The sequence below is a fragment of the Nannospalax galili genome, unplaced genomic scaffold (genome assembly GCF_000622305.1).
Source record: "Nannospalax galili isolate Female #2095 unplaced genomic scaffold, S.galili_v1.0 scaffold243, whole genome shotgun sequence".
Classification (NCBI taxonomy): Eukaryota; Metazoa; Chordata; class Mammalia; order Rodentia; family Spalacidae; genus Nannospalax; species Nannospalax galili.
In genome coordinates, this window is record NW_008353490.1 from 4,157,033 (window position 1) to 4,178,351 (window position 21,319).

The following is a 21,319-nucleotide window of genomic DNA, read 5'->3' on the forward strand; positions in this document are numbered from 1 at the left end:
AAACAGCACTGGCTCCCCAGGTGTCTGGGGCCCCAAGACTAGGAATGGCACAGGGCCCAAGCTTGGAGTAGAGAACAGTGGGGGAGATGGAAGGGTGAGCGCAGCTGGCGGAGTCAAGGCGAGGAGGGCTGTACGGTAGACTTACCCCGAGAGAGGTCTGAGGGTGGGAGAGCGGGCCAGGAGAGTTAGCCAGTGGTGCAGGTCCGGGAAGCAGGGAGAGGTGAGGGCGGGGCCAGGTCCCATGGAAGCAGTGCCTCTGGGGCCCAAGGAAGGCACCAAGCTGGCCTGGTCGAAAAAGATCAGGAAGCAGCACCAGTTCCCCAGGTGTCTGGGGACCCAAGACCAGGAATGGTGCAGGGCCCAAACCAGGAGCAGAGAACAGCAGCGGAGATGGAAGGGCCACATTTTTCATTTTATATGGTCATGAGCCTGTAGGGGCCAGGGAGTGGAAGGTGGTGGTTTGAATGATAATGTCCCCATTGTCTCTAAGTATTTGAACACTTCATCCCCAGTTCGTATTGCTGTTTGGGGAGGGTCAAGGAACTTTTAGCAGGTATGGCCATGCTGGAGGAAGCGCATCACTGGGGGTAGGCTCTGAGAGTATATAGACATGCCACTTCTAGTCTAGCTGTCTCTGCTTCCTGTGCCTACTCAAAGATGTCTCTTGGCATTCTGCTCTGACTACTTCTTCCCCCATGCCTCCCTGCCATGACAGGTGCTAGAAGCTTCATTCCTACTGGCTAGCTGTCATGGTGCTACGCACACTACCAGAAAAGAAAAGTAATCATCAATCTTACACAGCTGTGAACCCTGCTAGATAGAATAGTGACTGGCCCGGTAAGACATGCCCACTGGAGTAATAGCAACTCAAATGTTATAACAGTAACCAAACATTTTCTGCTTGGATATAAGGCCAATCCAATTTACAAGATGGAATCCATATCTGACAAGCTCAATTTTACAAAATAAAAATCAACCTATGTCTCAGAGCTCACATAAAGCAGGCACTCACATACCTTGCCAGTTAGAATACACCCGGGATGCTGTTTTGTACTGAGTAGGAGTACAATAAATGTGGACTGAATTTCATTCTCAGTGAAAGCTGTTTGGGGGAAAAGAAACTTTCCTATCTGTGGTTCTGAGTGAACATCATGACATATGAGCAAGGACCTACTACTTAGACATAAGTTATTAGTTGCAACTCAAGGAGAAGATAAATGTCTGAAGCCAGAGCTGGTGCTGAATTCAGTAAGGAAGAGTGTATATCCATGTACTCAGTGTATCATCACTATTTTCATGGGGACCCAATACATCTGAAAGAAGTAAGGGCAATACTAAGTATTGTGTCCAGGAAGCCATAATCAACTCCCAATACAAGACCAAATTTAAAACCCTTTTTTTAAAATTAGAGAATGATTTTTCCCATATCCACAGACTGGTGGGGAACTCTGCAGACAGAAATATGTTTCTCTCTCTCCTCTCTCTCTCTCTTTCTCTCTCTCTCATTAGGTTTTTAACATAAATCATAGTGAATAAAATACACAGTTATGCCCCTAATCTAATAACACCCTTGAGGAATAACCTTGAATGCTTCACAAATCCAGGTGACTGCATATGTCATCTGCCTCCAGAGCTGCTTGTCTACTTCTGAAGCCGGTGTGGTTTTCCATCTTGCCCTGCATGAAACAATGTTTTAGTATCCAGTGACTTTTTCCTACTATAAAACTTTGATAATATCTTTAAAGTAGCTGTCAGTGTGCCACCATGAGCTCCTCAGAAAGGAGAACAGCAAACACCTCAACTCTAAGGTCAGCATCGCTGGGGCCATTTCTATTGAACATGGAGCTAGCAGAAAATAGAAACCAGTGCAGTCACTTCACAGCCTCTTCAGAAACAAAGTTGTCCTGAACAACCATTCACCGCACTTAAGAAGAACCAATAACAAGCAAAAGTTAGCAATTTGGTGGAAGAAATGTGGGCAACAGAATCTTATTTCAGAAAGGCAGTCAGTGTCTTGTTCCAGGAAAATGGGTAGGTGGCATTTATAAATCTACATTCAGATATCGCTAAAGATCTCGCTGAATAACAACTGCAATTCTTGCCTGAATGCAGAAAATTTTGCATGTCCCAGAAAAGCACAATTACAGAGGGAACAAAGGACTTCTGGGACGTAGGGTATATGTAAACACACAAAATAGTTCTTAATGTAGGCTCCATCGTCCAGTTATATCATGATTTAATCACAAAGTTAATGTAACCATGAACTAAATGTCTGATTTTAAATATTTTATTACATTACTACAACATTAATAGAATTATAAAATATATTCATATTCCAAAGACTTCAATAAATCCAACTGCATTTACTTGGCCATTATTTCTTCTAGCCCTATTACAAAAATATGTAATTTTTACTTAGCTTAAAGCATGCTACACTTACAAAGTACTTGGCATTTTAAATCCATACAAGGGGATCAGTAATTCTTAACCGCATCATTGTGACCCTGAAGATGCTTAGAATATTTATCAATAAAACATTTTCTTCAGAATCATGGCAGTATTAAAGACCATTAAATTAACATAATTCTTTGACCAGTTTCATAGACCGCATAAGTAAATAGCTTGCAGGGGTTTTGTATTTTTGCAATTTCATTGGAACCAATTCTTGTTGATAAAAATTTCACAACACAGTTTTGATGCATTGATTGATGTATTTGGTTCCTCTCAATTTTATCAGTTAATATTTTTCCCACTAACCATTTTTTAATGACCATTTTTTTCCAACTTTCGCATTAATGGTTACTTGCATACTACTTTTGGAATTACTGTTTCCACCAAGGCTAAATTTTACTAGTAAAGAACACACCAAACACCACTGTGGTAGAGTCAAAATGCTCTGCTGCTTTTACATACTTTGGTAAGATTTTCAGTTGTCATATTGGTACTGTAGAGTTGAACAGCCCGCTTCCATTTGATTCTTTGAGACCTGCCTCAGCTTCCCCTTTAAAACCTGAGGTGGCACCAAATGGGATTTGATACTTTTATGTATCTGATGTGGGAGAAATTTGACTGATTTATATTCTTTGAAAGTTACTGAGAGGCAGATGTTGGTTCTACGTTGGCCCAGTGGAAGAGGAACATTCCAGCAAAAGTTGTCAAAAAGGGATGTATTTCTTTTAAAAAGTGAAGGCCTTGTATTTTAAAAAGTAATAGAGGGTTTGGCTCAGTGTGTAAGAGTGTTTGCTATGCAAGCATGAAGAAGAATTTAAATCCCCAGCACCCACATAGAAACACAGGCATGTTCATTTTACCAGTTCTATGCTGGGCTATCGTCTGCCTGAGTTTGCATGGGACTTATGTACTCTAGATAGGCTGACTAGACTCAGTGGATGGACTTGCACTAGGGAAGAGCTGGAGACACTGACAACCTAGTGGGCCTTAACAGGGATGACAGAATATATGGGTTCCAGTGGGGGGATGGGGGGTTAGGGGAGGGTGCCAGTGGGAACGGGGGTATAAAGATGATTAAGATTGTTTGAGATGTTCTGTATGAAATACACAAAAAATTCAATTAAAAATATATATATACATACCACAGGCACGGCCGTATATGCCTGTAATCTCAGCACTGGGGATGGAAACAGGCAGCTCTCGGGGTTTTGCTGCTTAGGCAGTGAGCTTTTGGTTTAGTGAGAGACATTGTTCCCAAAAAATAAGACAGAGGCAAAAAAGGAAGACATTCAAACTCTGCCTCTGGCATGTGCACCAAGAAAAAACCACACACACACACACACACACACACACACACACAAAGAAAACAAGTGAAAGAATGGTGGCTGAGTTAGGTGCCCATCAGAGAGGCTGGTAGGTGAGAATATCACTGTGCTGTCTTCTTTCCTTTGAATTCTTAACATGGGACCTAGCCTCTTTGAAAATTTGAGGGGCTTAACACAGCATTGTTAACTATATGGAGGTTGTTGGTCAACAGATGTCTAGAACCTATTCATCTTGCATAACTGATACTTTATACTATCTACTTAAAACTTGAATAAGAGTTCTTCATTTTTACATCCCTGCAGCTCCAGGCAACCACCTTTTAGTGCTTCTATGAGTTTCATGTAAGTGACATAGGATGGAATTTGTCCTCCTTCATCTGGAGTATTTCACTTAGCATAGTGTCTTCCAGGTTCATCCACACAACCTTATTTAAAGCCCAAAAGTATTTCAGTGTGTGTGTGTGTGTGTGTGTGTGTGTGTTTCTTTATTCATTCCTTATTCATCAACCTGTAGGTTGATTCTGTATCTTGATGGATAAAAACTAGAGCATAATGAACATGGGGATACCGATCTTTTCAATATCTTGATTTCATTCTTTTGACTATGCACTTGGAAAAGGACCACTGAGTAATATGTTAGCTCTAATTTTCGATTTTGTAGGAGCTTCCCCATTTTTTTCTAGTGGCTGCATAATTTTTCTTTTTTTCCTTTTTTTATTATTTTTATTTTATGTGTATGAGAGCCTGCATGTATGTAAGTGCATCCATGTTGTGCAATGCCCATGGAGGTCAGAAGAAAGTACCGGATTCCCCTGGAACTGGAGTTACAGATGGTTGTTAGCCACCATGTGGGTGTGGGAATCAAACCCGGGTCCTCTGTAAGAGCAGCCAGTGCTCTTAACCACTGAGCCATCTCTCCAGCCCTGTGGCTGCACAATTTCACATTCCTGCAATAATGAGTGCACAGTAGCATTCTAACCTCTCCATACCCCCATCAACACTTGTCTTCTGCTCTTTTGACAGCAGCCATCCTAGATAACAGCCTAACAGTACCTCACTGTAGTATTTATTTGCATTTCCTGCTCATCAGTGATATAGGGAATGCTTTCTATTACTATGCTCATTTTTTTAAAAAAAGTGTGTGTGTGTATGTGTGTGTGTGTGTGTATGTGTGTATGAGATGGGAGAGGGAGAGGGAGAGGGAGAGGGAGAGAGAGAGAGAGAGAGAGAGAGAGAGAGAGAGAGAGACTCTTACTGAACCTGAATATTATGGTTTCAGCTAGAATGACTGGCCAGCAAAGCCCCCAGGTTCCTCCTGTCTCTGCTCCCAGCACTGGAGTTACAGGTACATGCCATGACACCCAGCTTTTAGTGTGTTCTGGGAATATGAAGCAGGTTCTCATGCTTGTGCAACAGGTACTTTTCCCACTGAACCATCTCAAAGCCCCTTTGCTCATCTCCTAATCCAGATATTTATCCTTCCACAGCAGAAGTGGAAACTGCTTGCTGTGTCTTCAAGTCACTTTCTTACTTTGCTTTTCACACTTGGCCCTATAATCTACCTGGAATGTGTCTCTGGGCATGTGGACCATTCTTCCTTCCAGATGGTGATACAACTGACCTCATGGCATCCATTAAGAAGCAACCCACCAATCTTAGCACACAGCCTGAGAGGATGGATTCCAACCTCCATCGGTGTACTGTCCTCTCAGCAGACCACCATAGAGGGACTGTTTCCAGCCTCCCTCTGACACAGGGGTTGAAAATGCAGGAGACTGCCTGAGAGCACCAAGACCCCACCACCACATGCTGGTGAGCTTCCCCTAATTGTGCCACAATCAACCTTCTAACTGGGATTGCATGAGGCCCCTCCCAAGGCCCCAGGGTAGACATGCCTTTGGTAGGACAAGCCGAGGGGTGGGTTCCGACCTCCATCTGTGTAGTGGCTGTGATCTTAGCAGACCTCCAGAGTGCCTGTTCTGGCCTCCATCTGGCATAGGGGCTGAGAATTCAGTAGACCTAAGAGTTCCAAAATCGGCACCCCCTTAGGGAACTTCCCAAATTTTGCTCTGAGTTCCCACTAGTAGGGGTCCAAACCATAGAAGAAAGCCTGAGTGTACCTGACTGGAACGTGACTTGGGCTTCTGTGGGTGCTCCTGAGTAGCTGATCTGAAGCCATCAATTCCTTCTAAAATAAAACCTGAGAGGACCTGAAAACTAAACCAACCAGCTTTACATAAACAAAAAGAAAAGGACCAAGGCACACCAATAATACAAACAGAAGCACACTTCAACTTAATTGTCATATCAGAATCACAAACAACAAAAGAAATTCACATGCCAAAATCACAATGAAAGAATAATAAAATGGAAAGCCAAAACACTATGTCCCCACCAAACTCCACCAGTCCTGTAGAAGAGTTCTATAGGGGAATGCCTAGAGACAACCCAGGACACAGAATTTAAAAGAACAATCATAAACATGATGAAGGAATTCAATGAATTTAAAGAACACAGGAACAAACAAATCAAAGAACTGGAAGAAGATAGGGATAAACTTCTGAATGAATTCACAAAAGACATAGAAACATTGAAGGAAACTCAGGCAGAAATGAAGAAGGAAGTGAAAAACTCAATAAGGCAACTTGAAACGACAAAGGAAAGCCTCACCACTGGAATGAATGAAATGGAAAACAGAATATCAACACTGGAGGATAAAGCTGAAGAAATGGACCACTCAAGCAAAGATTATGGAAAATTTTAAAAAACACACAAGAATGGAATATGCAAGAGATGTGGGACACCATGAAAAGAACAAATCTATGTATCATAGGCATAGAGGAAGGAGAATTTCAGGTTAATGGTATTGACCAGATCTTAAACAGGACTATAGAACAGAATGTCCCAAAATTAAAGAAAGACGTCCCCATACAAACACAGAAAACACATAGAACAGCAAATAGACAGGATCAGAAAAGAAACTCCCCATGACATTATCATAGTAAAAACACTAAATGAACAGAACAAAGAGAGAATCCTGAAAGCAGCAAAAGAAAAACAAGTCACGTACAAAGGAAAGGCCATCAGAATTACAGCTGACTTATCAATACAAACTATGAAATCCCAGAAGAGCCTGGACCAAGGTATCTCCACTTCTAAATGTCAATAGATGCCAACCCAGAATACTTGACCCAGCAAAAATGTTAATTATACTTGAGAGGGAAAGAAAAATCTTCCATGACACAAAAAGCCTGAAAGAATACAGGACCACGAAACCAGCCCTTCAAAGACTACCTGAAGCAATTCAAAGAGAGGAGAAAGAAACAACTATACTCCAGGAGCAATGAAATAAAATGAATAAAGGTACAACTGAGGAAACACAAAATTAGACAAAGAACACAGACAGCAATCAAAATGACAGCAACCAATACACACCTTCCAATAATAAGCTTGAAAATCAATGGACTGAACTCCCCAGTCAAAAGACACAGGATAACTGAATGGATTAAGCAAATGTCACTAAGAAACAAGCAGAGGTTGCAATTCTAATATCTGAGAAAATAGACTTCAAAGTAAAACTAATCAGAAGAGATAAGGAGGGTCACTTCATTCTGATCAAAGGAACAGTTAACCAAGAAGATATTACAATCCTTAACATATATGCACCAAACTCTGGTGCACCCAAATTCATAAAAACACACTACAGGCCTTTAAGGCACAGATTAACCCCAACTCAGGAATAGTAGGGGACTTCAATACCCCACTGTCTCCATTAGACAGGTCAACTGGACAAAGAATAAACAGAGAGACGTCTGAATTAAATGATACCATATATCAAATGGACCTAACAGACATCTTTTGAATATTCCACCCAAGCACCAAAGAATACACTTTGTATTTAGTACCCCATGGAACTTTTTCAAAAATTGACCACATACTGGGCCACAAAATACAAAAAAAAAATTGAAATAATTCCATGTGTTCTACCAGACCACAATGCAATAAAGCTCAGAATCAATACTGGACAAAGCCCTAGTCACTACATGAAGTCATGGCAATAAAACAACACACTCCTAAACAATGAGTGGGTCAGAGGAGAAATTAAGAAAAAAATAAAAGAATTCCTAGAATTCAACTAAAAAAGGATAATACAACACAACACAACCTCTGAGACAATTTAAAAGCAGTCCTAAGAGAGAAGTTTGTAGCTCCAAGTGCCTACCTTAAAAGATTAGAGCCCAAATAAATGACTTAACACTGCAATTCAAGACGTTGGAAAGGCAAGAACAAATGAAACACAAACCCAGAAGAAGAGAAGAAATAACAAAAATCAGAGCAGAAATTAATGAAATACAAACAAAGAAAACAATACAAAGAATCAATGAATCTAAGAGCTGGTTCTTTGAAAAGCTAAACAAGATAGACCCTTAGCTTAGTTAACTAAAAGAAAGAAAGAGCAAATCCAAATAAACAAAATCAGAGATGGAAGGAGAAACATCACAATGGACACCCAAAAGATCCAGACCATTATAAGGGAATATTTTAAGAACCTATACTCTACTAAATTTGAAAATCTAAAAGAAAGGATGGCTATCTAAAATCATGGGAATCACCAGTTAAACTAAGAAGAGATCAACAGCTTAAACAGACCCATAAAATATAAAGAAATCGAAACAGTAATACAAAGCCTCCCGACTAAAAAAGGCCTAGACCCAGATGGATTACACCAGAATTCTACCAGACATTTAGAGAAGACCTCCAACCAAAACTACTTAAATTATTTGAAACTATAGAAACAGAGGAAGAACTCACAAATTCTTTCTATGAAGCCAGCATCACTGTAATACATAAACTAGGTAAAGACACAACCAAAAAAAGAAAACTATAGCCCCATATCCTTAATGAGCATAGATGCAAAAATTCTCAACAAAATACTTGCAAACCGTATACAGCTGTACATCAAAAAGATCATTCGACATGATCAAGTAGGCTTTATTCCAGAGATGCAGGGATGGTTCAATATATGCAAGTCAATAAACATCATTAATGATATAAATGGACGCAAAAACAAAAACCACATCATCATCTCAATAGATGCAGAAAAGGCTTTGGACAAAATTCAGCACACATCTATGTTCAAAGTCCTACAGGGAATTGGACTGGAGGGAATACACCATTCTAAATGGGAGAAAAACTGGAAGCATTCCCATTTAAATCAGGAACCAGAAAAGGATGTCCACTATATCCACTCCTTTTCAACACAGTACTTGAAACTCTTGCTACAGCAATAAGACAGGAGAAGGAAATTAAAGGAGTACTAATTGGAAAAGAAGAGGTCAAACTAATCACTTTTTGCAGATGATATGATACTATACTTAAGAGATCCCAAAAGTTCCACCAGAAAACTCCTAGAACTGATCAACACTTTCAGTATAGTGGCAGGTTATAAAATCAATCTACAAAAATCAGTAGCCTTTCTATATATCAATAAACAAGCAACTGGAGAAAGAGAACAGAGAAATTCTCCCATTCACAATTGCTGCAAAAAAAATCTTGGAATGAATCTGACCAAAGACACTAAAGATCTCTACAATGAAAATTTTAAATCATTACAGAAAGAGATTGAGGAAGACACCAGGAGATGGAAGGACCTCCCATGCTCATGGATTGGAAGAATTAATATTGTGAAAATGACCATCCTACCAAAAGCCATTTACAGATTCAATGCAATGCCAATCAAAATCCCCATGACATTCTTCACAGAACTGGAAATAAACATTCTAAGAGTCATATGGAAGCACAAAAGACCCCAGATAGCCAAAGCAACCCTGAGCACAAAGAGCAGGGCTGGGGGGATTACTATACCATATATCAAAGTATACTACAGAGGTGTAGTCATAAAAACAGGATGGTACTGGCACAAAAATAAGACATACACATCAATGGAACATCAATGAAGACCCAAACACGATTACAATTTCAGCCACCTGATATTTGACAAAGGTGCCAAGAACACACAATGGAAGAAAGACAGCATCTTCAGCAAATGATGCTGGCAAAACTGGATCTCCACCTGTAGAAGAATGAAACTAGATCCTTATCTTTCAGCTTACACAAAAGTCAACTCCAAATAGATCAAAGACCTCAATGTGAAACAGGAATCCCTGAAACTATTAAAAGAAAATATTGGCAGTAACCTACAAGATGCAAGTATAGGAAAGGATTTTCTAAATTGGACAGAAGTTGCTCAGGAATTAAGGTTACCAATCAACAAGTGGTACCTCATTAAACTACAAAGCTTCTGTACAGCAAAAGAAACAATCAAAAAAGTGAAGAGAAAACCCATGTAATGAGGAAAAAATCTTTACCAATGACACATCTGACAGAGGTTTAACATCCAGAATATATAAAGAACTCAAAAAACGATGAAGCAAGAAACAAAATGACCCAAGGAAAAGATGGGCTAAAGGTCTAAACAGAGTTCTCAAAGGAAGAAATAAACATGGCTAAGAAACATCTCAAAAATTGTTCAGCATCATTGGTAATTAGGGAAATGCAAATTAAAACCACCCTAATGTATCCCCTTACCCCATCCAGACTGGCTATGATCAAGAGAACAAATGATACTAAATGCTGGAGAGGATATGAAATAAGAGGAACGCCCATTCATTGCTGGTGGGATTGCAAACTCGTGCAACCCCTATGGTAAACAGTGTGGAGAAATCTTCAAAAACTAAAAATGAACCTACCATATGACCTGGTTATACCACTTCTTGGCATATACCCAAAGGACTCATCCTATTATACAGACACTTGTACAACCATGTTTGTTGCTGCTCTTTTTCACAATAGCTAAGATATGGAAGCAGCCTAAGTGCCCCTGAACTGACAAGTGGTTAACAAAAATGTGGTATATTTACACAATTGAGATCCATTCGGCAGTAAAGAAAGATGAAATAATGAAATGTTCAGGTAAAGGGATGGATCTAGACACTGTTATACTAAGTAAAGTAACAAAGACGCAGAAAAATAAAAGATGTATGTTCTCCCTCATTTGTGGATCCTAGTACCAAGTCCTTTTAAATTCCATGTCCGTTTAATAAGATGATACTGTACAGCAGTCTCTTCAGCATGAAATAACTACCATCATCACGACTTCAGCAATGCCTAATTGCTAAACATCATCACAATTTGGCTTCTTGTCAGTTGTGCTCCTTCATTAAAGGAGGAGCAAGAGGGGTCACTGGACCCTTACCCGAGTATTCAGCCACTCTTCCCAGTGAACTGTATGTAATTTGGCCCTAATCACACATGGCCTCCTGGATTTGGGGAGGGCTACAGCATATAATCTGGGGAAGGCTAGGAAGAGAAGGTCTGACCCAGTGTGCATACCCTCAGGTCATACATACACCTCAGCAACCCCTCAGTTATCTTGGTAAGTAAGCTCAGCAAATTCATTGGTTCCCCAGTAAAACTTTAATCAAACATTGGTTCAATACTAGAACCTTAACAGGGAATAAACATTGCTTAGTATCCAAAGGAAAAGGATTCTCACAACAGATGGAAAATTTATTTGTTAATGTTATTATGTCTCATAATTATTTAAAAGAGAAAACGAGAATGTAAAAGATGTTAACAAGATGTGGGAATGGAGATATTTTCCAAAATAGAAAAAACGAGAAAGCCTATGCAAGTGATAAAGGTCTGTGTAGGTTTGTTATAATATATAAAGGATGAGACCAAAATAATATACACATAATCTTAAATTTTCCGAAGGTCATAGTTTAGTCAACTAGTTTAAGGAACAAAATATATATCTAGTCAAGGTTTATCTGAGAATATTTGATTTTTACCCCAAGCTTTATCTGGCAATTAAAAGTACCAGACTGGCGGAACTAACCTTACTGGATGTTTAACAGTCATAGTTTGAGGCCTATGCTAATCTGGTCAGAGGAACTTAAAGGACAGTTTTTCCCCATTGCCCTCCAAGGTCGACTAAGTTCCAAGGGACTATGGACCATCTCTCAAAATGTCCTGTAACTGTGGTGAGTCACCTGACCTCCTGTTCAGGGAGGACATATGGAGACCCCACCAGATGGACTTGAACCAGCGTCCAGTCTACAAAGAGAACGGTCACCTCAGAGGAAACACTTCCTCCATGCTTCCAAGTGAAGCCAGCCATGGTCAAGGAGGACCTTTGACTTATCTTCACATAGACAGAACTGGTGAAAGAAAGCAGCCAGGGGCTCCTCCCAAGCCCATGTGACCCCTGAGGAACAGAACCTCAAACGACCTTAAGTGTAAATATAAATTGATTAATTTGGGCCAACAGTATGGCCTTAAACACCCGAAAGGAAAGTATAACCAAAGAGTAAAGTGATCAGTATATTTCTTTAAGAGTTCAAGGGATTACACTTCTCAGACATTAGGCTTAAGTCCATATAAAAAGTTTAGACAATTATTCCTCATTGATGATTTTGTTCCTAATCAGAAAGTGCTGCTCAGATACAAGACTTCAAATCTTGGTCTGTAATACTGTAGTGCCCACCTGTAGCTAAGGGAGACAATTCACTATTGTTCTAAAATGATGGCTGAATTTGTTTTCTCCCTCTATCTAGAAGCCTTTAAGAGGGAACTGACACTGATTCTAGCCACTCCAACAGCTATCAAAGTTCCTGAAAACAAATCCTGAGTCCATCACTCAAAGTTGCCCTGTTCTGACTTTTTTCTAGCTCCCCATCTAGAACTTGTAATACTAATTACTCTTGCCTGTACTTCTCCTCACATCTCCTATTCACCAGTCAAGGACTTTCTTTTCCCCCTACAGATAAGAGTTATACAATTTGCGAGTCTTAGATAAACTCACTGAAGGGGTACTCCAATTGCCTCACCCTGCGTCCCTGTTCAGCATGGAAGAAGCCAGAGCAGTCTGCATCCCGATTCCCTATCCGCAAGCTGGGTAACCTCCTCAGAGGATGGTGTGATAAGAATAGGAGGTAGGAATTGGCTAGGCAGTTAGGGTAAAAAGACCCCAAAGAAAAGTGGCCAGCTTCTTGGCTAAAAGTCAAAACGTCCTTGGGCCTCTTAGCAACATATTCTGTACCAAAGGCCAAAAACGTAGAATGCATTTTAGAGCTCTAACCTAATCCTTGAAAGATTTTAGGGTTACCTCTTCAGAGGGGAGAATGTTAGAATAAGAAAAAGCCCCATAAAAGAAAAGAAGAGTACATGAAGTCATCAGAAAATAGTGATGGGGAGATATGGGAGGAGTTGGAGGGGAGAGAGTGGGCATGGATTTGATCAAAACACCTTGTATGCTTATAACCCTGTGTGAAATTCTCAATAAATTATTTTTTTAAGTAGAAGGAAAAAAAGAAAATTAGGAACAAGAAGCAAGAGTAGCAAATGACAATAATAATATAAAACCTAAAACCCAATCTGTATAGTACCACAAGTCACTGTCAACTTTGGTAGCCTAATGAAGGTTTCCATTTGCTCTGTTTTGTTGATGTTTGTTTTTTTGTTTGTTGTTGTTTTTTGTTTGTTGTTCTTTGCTTTTGTTTTTGTTTTGTTTTGTTTTTAATCCTAACTAGTTTCTTGGTCTTGCTAGCAGAGCATAGGGTGGGTTTTTTTTAACAGAAGAGTGGATGCCCCCCCCCCCAATTACAGCTGCACTGGACAAAGTCTGCACTCAGATATACATCCTGTGACTTCCTGACAGTTGTACAAAATGGCAAGAGAGGTTATGGTATTCTCAGCTTGTATATCCCTAGCCCCTCTCCCACATACAGCTGATTGGATGGGAGTGGTATATGACTCCCCACTCGACTCCTTGAGAGTGTGGGAAGGAGGTGTGATTACAGCTTGCCAGCATAGTGGTTGGAGGACACTTCCAGGTAACACTCCACCCCTTCCTCTGGCTCTAACATTCTTTCCAGTCTTACAACCTTTTCCACAAAACAAAACACACATTTTATCATATTATAACATAAAGCCCAAGTCTAAGGCAGGTCTATACAGGCACTGAAAGAAAACTATAAAAACTAACTGAAGTTAAGGGTGAAGGCAATGCACTAAGTAGAAAACAAATTAATTACAACATTAATAGTGATTCTAGCCTGAAAGCAGGAACCAGGTCAAAACAGAGTGACATATTAGAGGGAAAGTTAATCAGCAGAGAGGCTCTGTGTAAGACATGAAACTTAATACAATACATAATAAGGCAGTCAAAAGCGAAGCAAAAGATCCCAAAATTCAAGGAGAAATTGACAAAAACATATCTATTGTCTGATGTTTTTAATATAAACTACAATTAAGGTGACAATTAAAAGGAAATGAGAAGTGTAATAGTTGGCCTTTTATATACTTGTAAGATATAAATTAATAATATACTTAATCAACAGCAATCAGTAAGACTTTAATGGATTCCATAAAGCAGATTTTGTTTTTATAGCATTAAAAAAATCAACAATAGAAATATTTTTTAAATATTCTCATTATTAGGAAATTAAAATTTCTCTTCCATATAATTCTTATTTAAAATAGGGACTAAAAATTGAAACCAAAAGTTATCCAAAAAAGAAAAGACATCAGATACAGCTAAAGCTACATGCAGGGAGAAATTTGTGACCTTGAGATTTTATTTAAAAATAAAACAAAATAGCCATACTGATACTTTCACTCTATATTTGGAACTATTTAACCTTATTTTTCTTTGATAATTGAGAAAATGACTGGGAAGCCCTGGGCCCCTCTGATGATTTTATATTTTCTTCATTTGACCCTTTTCTTCTCTCATTTCTTCTTTCATCAAGATCACAATGAGAACGAATAAAGTGATCAAGAATTTGTCTGTCTGAAAAATGAAGGGAAACAGGATGAGACTTCCTATGCAAGTATTTCAATGTGAACTAGCAAAATTCTAGGTGGAGACAAATACCTGATGACAGTGTTACATTCACAAATGTGATGCAGAATCAAGAGTATAAGGATACCCTTTCTGATACACAAAGAGGCACAGTGGCCATATTATTCAGAGTGATTCAGCAGCCTCCCTGGAAAGGACATGGGTGTGAAGAGGAAACTGACCCATGGTTCAGTTCTATGCGGGCAAGCATTAGCAAGCTGTTTAACACATTACCACTTTGCCTCCTCATCTCTGAATGCAGGTCACAATATTTACCTTATACTGTGTGGAATGGACTGAGGACACTATGTGATGTGCCTGGTCCACCAAAGACAATAAACAGTAGCCTTATCTGTCCCTACAGAGTGAATAGTAATAAACAGTATTGAAGAACAACTGGGCTCCATTACAAAAGCTTCACACCATCTGAGGCCGTTTTCCTGCCTCCTAACACTGGTAGTCTTTGTCATCCTTGAGCCACAATGATTTGACTTTGGGAAGTCCTTCAACTTGACCTACAGTTCCTCATCTGTGAAATGGAGTCTTATGTAGTTCTGAACATCTGTAATTCTCTAATTTAATGACAAAGTTTGTACAGTGAGAAGCTGTAAAGCTGTTCACTCCCAGACTTGTCATCTGTACAGTTTTCCTCTTGATCAATGTCACAATACCAGCTGAGGCCCATAGAGCGTGTGTGTGTGTGTGCGCACGCGTGCCTGCGCACTTGCATGTATCTTGTTTTCTCTACAACTACATTTGATTCATTTGTGAACCATTTCCACCTTATCCCACACCCTTCTTGATCCCAGTACTTTTTAACTGAGCTGGGCTTTCCACAAAAGGAAATGCACTGACCTCACACACAAAGTTTGGTCAGTTGACATTTGTACACCTGTAAGCCACACCCATTTAGAGATAGAGCTCATTCCCATCACTGCCAGAGATCCTTTTTGCTACTTCCTTGCTAATACTGTTGACCCCAAGACAGGAGCTGGTCTGACTTCTTTCATCATAGATGAGATTTGTCTGCTGCATCATACCAAATCATACCAAAGTTATTCTTTCATGTCTGGCTTCTTTCATTCAGCATGTTTAGAAATCATATGTTTTGTTTACTTCATCAATAATTTGTTCATTTTTGCCATGCTGTGAATAGATTACACATCATTTTCCTACTGATAGAGATTTAGGCTGTATTCAGTTTGGGGCTATTAAGAATGATATGGCTATAAACATTTTCGTACAAGTTCTTTTGTGGACCTATGCTTTTTTCTCTCGGACAAATATCCAGAAGTGGAATTTCTAAGTCGTGGAATAGGTATGTGCTGAAGTTTGTAAGATGCTGCTGAACCTTTCCCAAAGTGATTCCATGATTTGATGATCCCCAGTGTGTAGGAATTCTTACTCCACATCACCAACAGCATCTATCCTCAGTCCCCTTTATTTTCAGTGTCTTTGCAGTTTTGAATTTGATACTAACATATAAAAGTAACACAACGTCCTCCTCATAATGAACATATACATAGAAGGCAAATCAAGCTGGGTGCATATTATCCAAAAAGGATAACTTTGTTGAATTTAACTTTAACCTCAACCTAAGTGTCCAAAGCATGGCTGCCATTTATACTTTGGACACTATGTGTGTGATGTTTGGTCTTGGTTGCCAATTTGACTGGATTAAGAGATGTCTAGGATTACTGAAACATACCTGTATGTCTGTGGGGATGCTTCCAGTGAACACTGACATGTGGGATGGTAAGCAGGAGGAGGTTGCCCTCACTGTGGGGGGCATCTTCCAAATGGCACTTCAGATCAAAAGAAGTCTGAGGAGAAAGCAGCCAGCAGGTGCTAACAAGTGCCTCTTCGTGATCCAATCTGTCTGTCTCTGCCACTGCTGTCCTCCAATGACATATGACTCAACCTTCTTTGGCCTTTCAACATGGACTCTATACCAGTGGCTCTCCAGGGAATGTCAGGCTTACCAAGTTAATTTGGATTGTATTGCTGAGCTTCTTGGATTGGGTGGTTACCTTGTTCTCTGTCTCTTCAGTGTGCAGGTGGCTACTGTTGGACTACCCAGCCCCTACTGTCTGAGACAGTCTAATAAATACCTTTTATGCATAAAAAAGCAACTCACCTTTGTCACAATCATCTGCAAGTGTGCTTCTGAGCTCTGTGCTCTGCTCTACCTATTTGCAGTTGCTTGTCTAAAGGGAGGCATAGAATTTACTATAGCATTGGAAAAGTCCTCTGAAGCTGACCCCTTCACAGTGACTTGGTTATTCTGTTCTGTTAGTGGATACCACTTTTATTGACAACATACAATTCTTTGAACAGGTTTGTTCCTGGATTAGCTTCACTGCATATGTTTCTTTATGCTCTGCTACGTATGTGGTTATAGTTTCTTGCATGGTAATGTCTGATAGATCTTTGGACCCCAGTTCCACAGGCAGACAAGAGGAATGGTTTATTAATCTCAGGGCCTAGGCTTCAGAATCAGACAAATCATGGGTCTCACCACCACTCGGTGAGCCCCTGAGGTTATTTAACTTCTCTGAGCTCAGCTCCTCAAGGTGAAATGTCATTGTCATGCCATCTATCCACAGGGTTTTGGTAGGCTCATTAAAGCTGTAAAGCCACTGCACAGTGCCTGACACATGATAAGATCAGTTATTAAAACTAAAAGCTACTATTATTTCATGGTGAATTTTCACCTTCTCCCATGCCAACATTAAGTTGGTTACCCATGTTTTAAATCTTGCATCTAAGAGTTCTTTTCAGAATTAAACCCATAGAGATTAGTGTATTTTTCCCGTTCATTTCACGATGGCAAGCATATGTGTCAAAGAGTAACCACACAGTGGCTTTTGGGGCATTCACAGAATTCCATTTTACAATCACCTAGAGACCAGCGCAAGAGGGGAGCAAAGCCCTAGCTGTCCAGGCTGAGGACCTGCCCTCACCATGCAGTGACCGCTAGCCCGCCATTCTTCAGGCAATTCAACATCTGCACATTTCCCTGGTAAGGCACTCTCTTCTGCACCTGACTTTTGGAAGTAAAGGGGCATTCCACCATCTGTGCTATACAGCTGGAATCCGGGCCTGAGCACCACTGGTGCTCATCAAGTGCTGACTGTCCAGACTGCTCATTTGCACCTGTGTCTTCAACCTGTTTTGCCCCAACCAGTCTTGTTCTGGCAGCCTGGTGGAGCCAAGGCCATGGTGCACACAGGAGGACCCACCACTTAAGGTTCTCATATGTGTTACATTCCTCCAGAGAGCCTTGCTGCTGCTACCCTTCCCTGACCTGGCCTACCAGGCCTTGCCCAATGAGCATGCCTCTTAGCCAGAGGCTTCTTCAGCTCACACTTGACCAACAATGATCTATTTTACTGTAGCTCGTGAAATCTAAATGTTATTACTCAAAGTCACAGGAGGCTCTCCAAGCTGAAGGCTGAGTCCATGTTATCCCATATACCAAAGTGCACTGTTTCCTCAGGACCAGCTTTTAGAAGGCACAGTCCCTTCATAAGTATTGGCGACACACCTCACACATACTTTCCTGTGTGAACACTTTGTTTCCAAAGCAGTTGTAATTATTAGACTTATAAGTAGACATTACTGAAAATAAGAGACAACTATCAAATTGCTTATATAAATCCTCTCAGAAAGGCTGGTCAGATCTTTGACCTGATTTCAAGTGAGACAAGATTTTGCATCTGAGCATACTTGAAATAAAAATGTCTTTTATCCCACACTAGGGGTGGATAAATGCTTTTCTCTGTGTAACTCAAACTTGTTTTCTTTGCCAACTGCATAATTAAGAGTCCACACCTGTTACTTCTCTTGAATTGATTCAACTTAATGAGCCCAGCTTTGTGATGCTCTTTGTATTTAACATGACCTGTCATAATCAACCCTCTTGCTTTGCAAACAAAAGGCTTTTTTCTTGACAAAGGATTATGATTAGGAAATGCTTTAGTGTGTCTGAAAGCTCACTTCAGTATATACAATATTCACATGGTGTCTTAGCACATTTGTTGTTGCTATAATAAAATACCAAAGAGTAGGTAATATATATAAAAAATAGAGATAAATTAACTCAAGGGTTCTGGTCAGCATCTAATAAGGTCCCCACACTGCATCCTAACATCAAAGAGGACATCATATGCTGAGACCAAGCAAGTGTGCCAGAGAGAGCTCACTTACTCTGGTGAAACAGAGATGAGAGGAGGTAGAGGGAAAAGAATTATATTCTTCCTTTATAATACTCCTATGAATATATTTGTAACATGAATATTAATATACTTTGCAGTATATTAAATATTATATTATATATGAGAATAGAGCAAAATATCTAAGGACTTCTGATCTGAAGAATGAAGGGTGGGTCTATCTGAATATACTGGTCTCTTCCCAGCCCAGTGAGACCCTGTTATGTTCTCTCTCCCCAGGCACTAACCACAGCAAACTCGACTCCCTTCATGCCACAGTCTTGCATAGCCCTGGGCTCCTAGAGTCTGGAGATTATCCTGTGAAAACTGGCAGCCCAGAGAAGACTTCCTGTTGCGGAGGGGATACTCAGGCATATCTGATATGCTCACATAAGGCACATCTGGCACCCAAGGTAGTGCATTGCCCCTGTGCCCCAGTGTGGCCAGTTCAGTTGACTATAGTTGATGTACCTTCAGCACTACTGAAGCTGGCCACTAAAGGCACAGAGCAAATTTCTAATGGGAAAACCATGGTCAAGGCAAATAGACAAAAGGAACCTACTTAAGCAAGACAGAGAATACAAGGAAGACAAGATGATTCTAGTTTGTAAGTTAACTGTTCGTCTTGGAATAATTTCATTTTTTAACTGCAAAAGTATGCCACAGTTTCCCCATATGCCCTTCATTAGGATTCTCCAATGCTAACATGTCACATCATGCATCAGAATCAGCACTGATCTAATGCTGTGGTCTAATCTACAGGCTGCCCCAACTTTCACAGCCCTTCCTTTGGCAGCATCTTCTGGTCTGAGGCCTAGCCTGGGGTCAGACCCGTTCTCATCTATTACTATGCACACATACATTCAGATCACATGACCATATGCTAGGCAGACTGCCTTGTTTTTTTTAACCAAAAATAGAAAGGAAGTAAATAGTAAAAGTTTTTTGTCTTACATGATTCTTCATTAAGATATACAGTTTTTAAATTCTAACTTAGACATGGTGGTACATGTCTTTAATCCCAGCACTCAGGAGGCAGAGGCAGTTAGATCTCTATGAGATCAAGGGCAGCCTGGTCTACATAGTGAGTTCCAAGCCAGCTGTGGCTACAGGGAGACCATGTCATAAAATATAAAATAAAATGAAATAATACATTTTAACTTAATCTTTCAAATATTAACTTTAAAATGACTCACAGCTCATAATTTCTAATGGAAAATAAGAAGGTACCAGACAGACTCCCACAGATATGCTTTATTTTAACTTCCAATAAGAACAAAGTTGTTGGTAAAAAATAACTAACTAGAAACGAGACTTTGCCATCTACTGCTAAAAGTCAGTATTTTGTCCCAAACCAATGGTTTATTTTTGCTACACTGAGGTAAAGGACCAGGTTGACAATGAAGTATTCTTCAGTCTCTTCAATCCACACCAGCTCTGCATGCACTCCTCCTTCTATATCCATGTAGTCGATGTAGTATGTGTGCCCCATGAAACTGGGACCGTCAGAGGGATACACGGCAGATCTCATGCACACTGGAGAACTCATGCACCAAAAGGGCTTCCTGTGCTCATCCAGAAGGGTCACATCCACCACAGAGCAACTCTACAATTGACAGGTTTATAAGTGTCAGGATAAAATGGCCAAGTAAACCTGATTTTCAGAGAATTATGACTCTGTAAACTGAGAAATGCCTGTGGCATCAAGGTTCAGAATACTTTTGGCCACATCATGGGACCTACTTATTACCCTAACAATAATTAGTACTTACTGTGCCTCCTCTGTTAGCAGTCACCCTCATTCAAAGATCCACATGAGCACCTGATGACTGTGCACTGAGGGGCAGAGGTTAGTGCTGGAGTCTGTCTGGTGGCAACAGATATTCCACAAACGAGAGAGATGGCCGTGCCACTGCCCTGGAAGTAGCTTCTCAGTACTCCATACTCCAGCAGACTGTCACCTTCCATTCTTGTGGACTCCTGTTTTGTTGAGGCTGCAAACTTCTAGCTCTCCACCCTTGCTATATAACCTGGTCTGCCATATACCATCCTCTCATTCACCCTGATACAGGCAGCAGGCTCACTGACTACCTATGTCTCCCTCTCGCTCTCTCACTCTCTCTCAAATATCACCACCACCTGAGTGACTCCAAACCCCCTGGAGATTCCAGTGGACCCAATGACCCAGACTCTTAATCCTGGACTATGAGGCTCCTATGATCAGTCTTACCTCAGGTAGTCAGTTCCACAGTTTTACCTCTAGGCACAGCACTTCCCATAAATGCTGTGCTTACAGAATCAACACTGAACACCTGGCTTTCTAACTATCTCTTCACCCTCCTACAAACTCATTCAGCTACTCCCACTTCCCACCCCACTGCACTTTGGATTCACCAGTGTTTTCTCACTTCAAGCCATGACTA

General features: G+C 40.3%; 1 protein-coding gene across 4 annotated transcripts in view; it reads right to left on the reverse strand.

Annotated features, from left to right (window-relative positions):
- Positions 1-21,319, reverse strand: part of Fbxo15 (F-box protein 15) — a 119,487-nt gene that overhangs the window by 14,747 nt on the left and 83,421 nt on the right. For 2 of the 4 annotated variants that reach the window (XR_003846699.1, XR_003846698.1), the window contains exon 10: positions 1,583-1,676. Coding sequence is in view for 2 of the 4 variants with exons in the window: in XM_008850662.3 (XP_008848884.2) it covers positions 20,233-20,502 (270 nt within the window). In the remaining 2 variants the exon portion in view is untranslated. Of the gene's footprint in view, positions 1-1,582; positions 1,677-20,142; positions 20,503-21,319 lie in introns of those variants that run through there. The other 2 variants (XM_008850662.3, XM_008850663.3) reach the window with 1 other exon arrangement.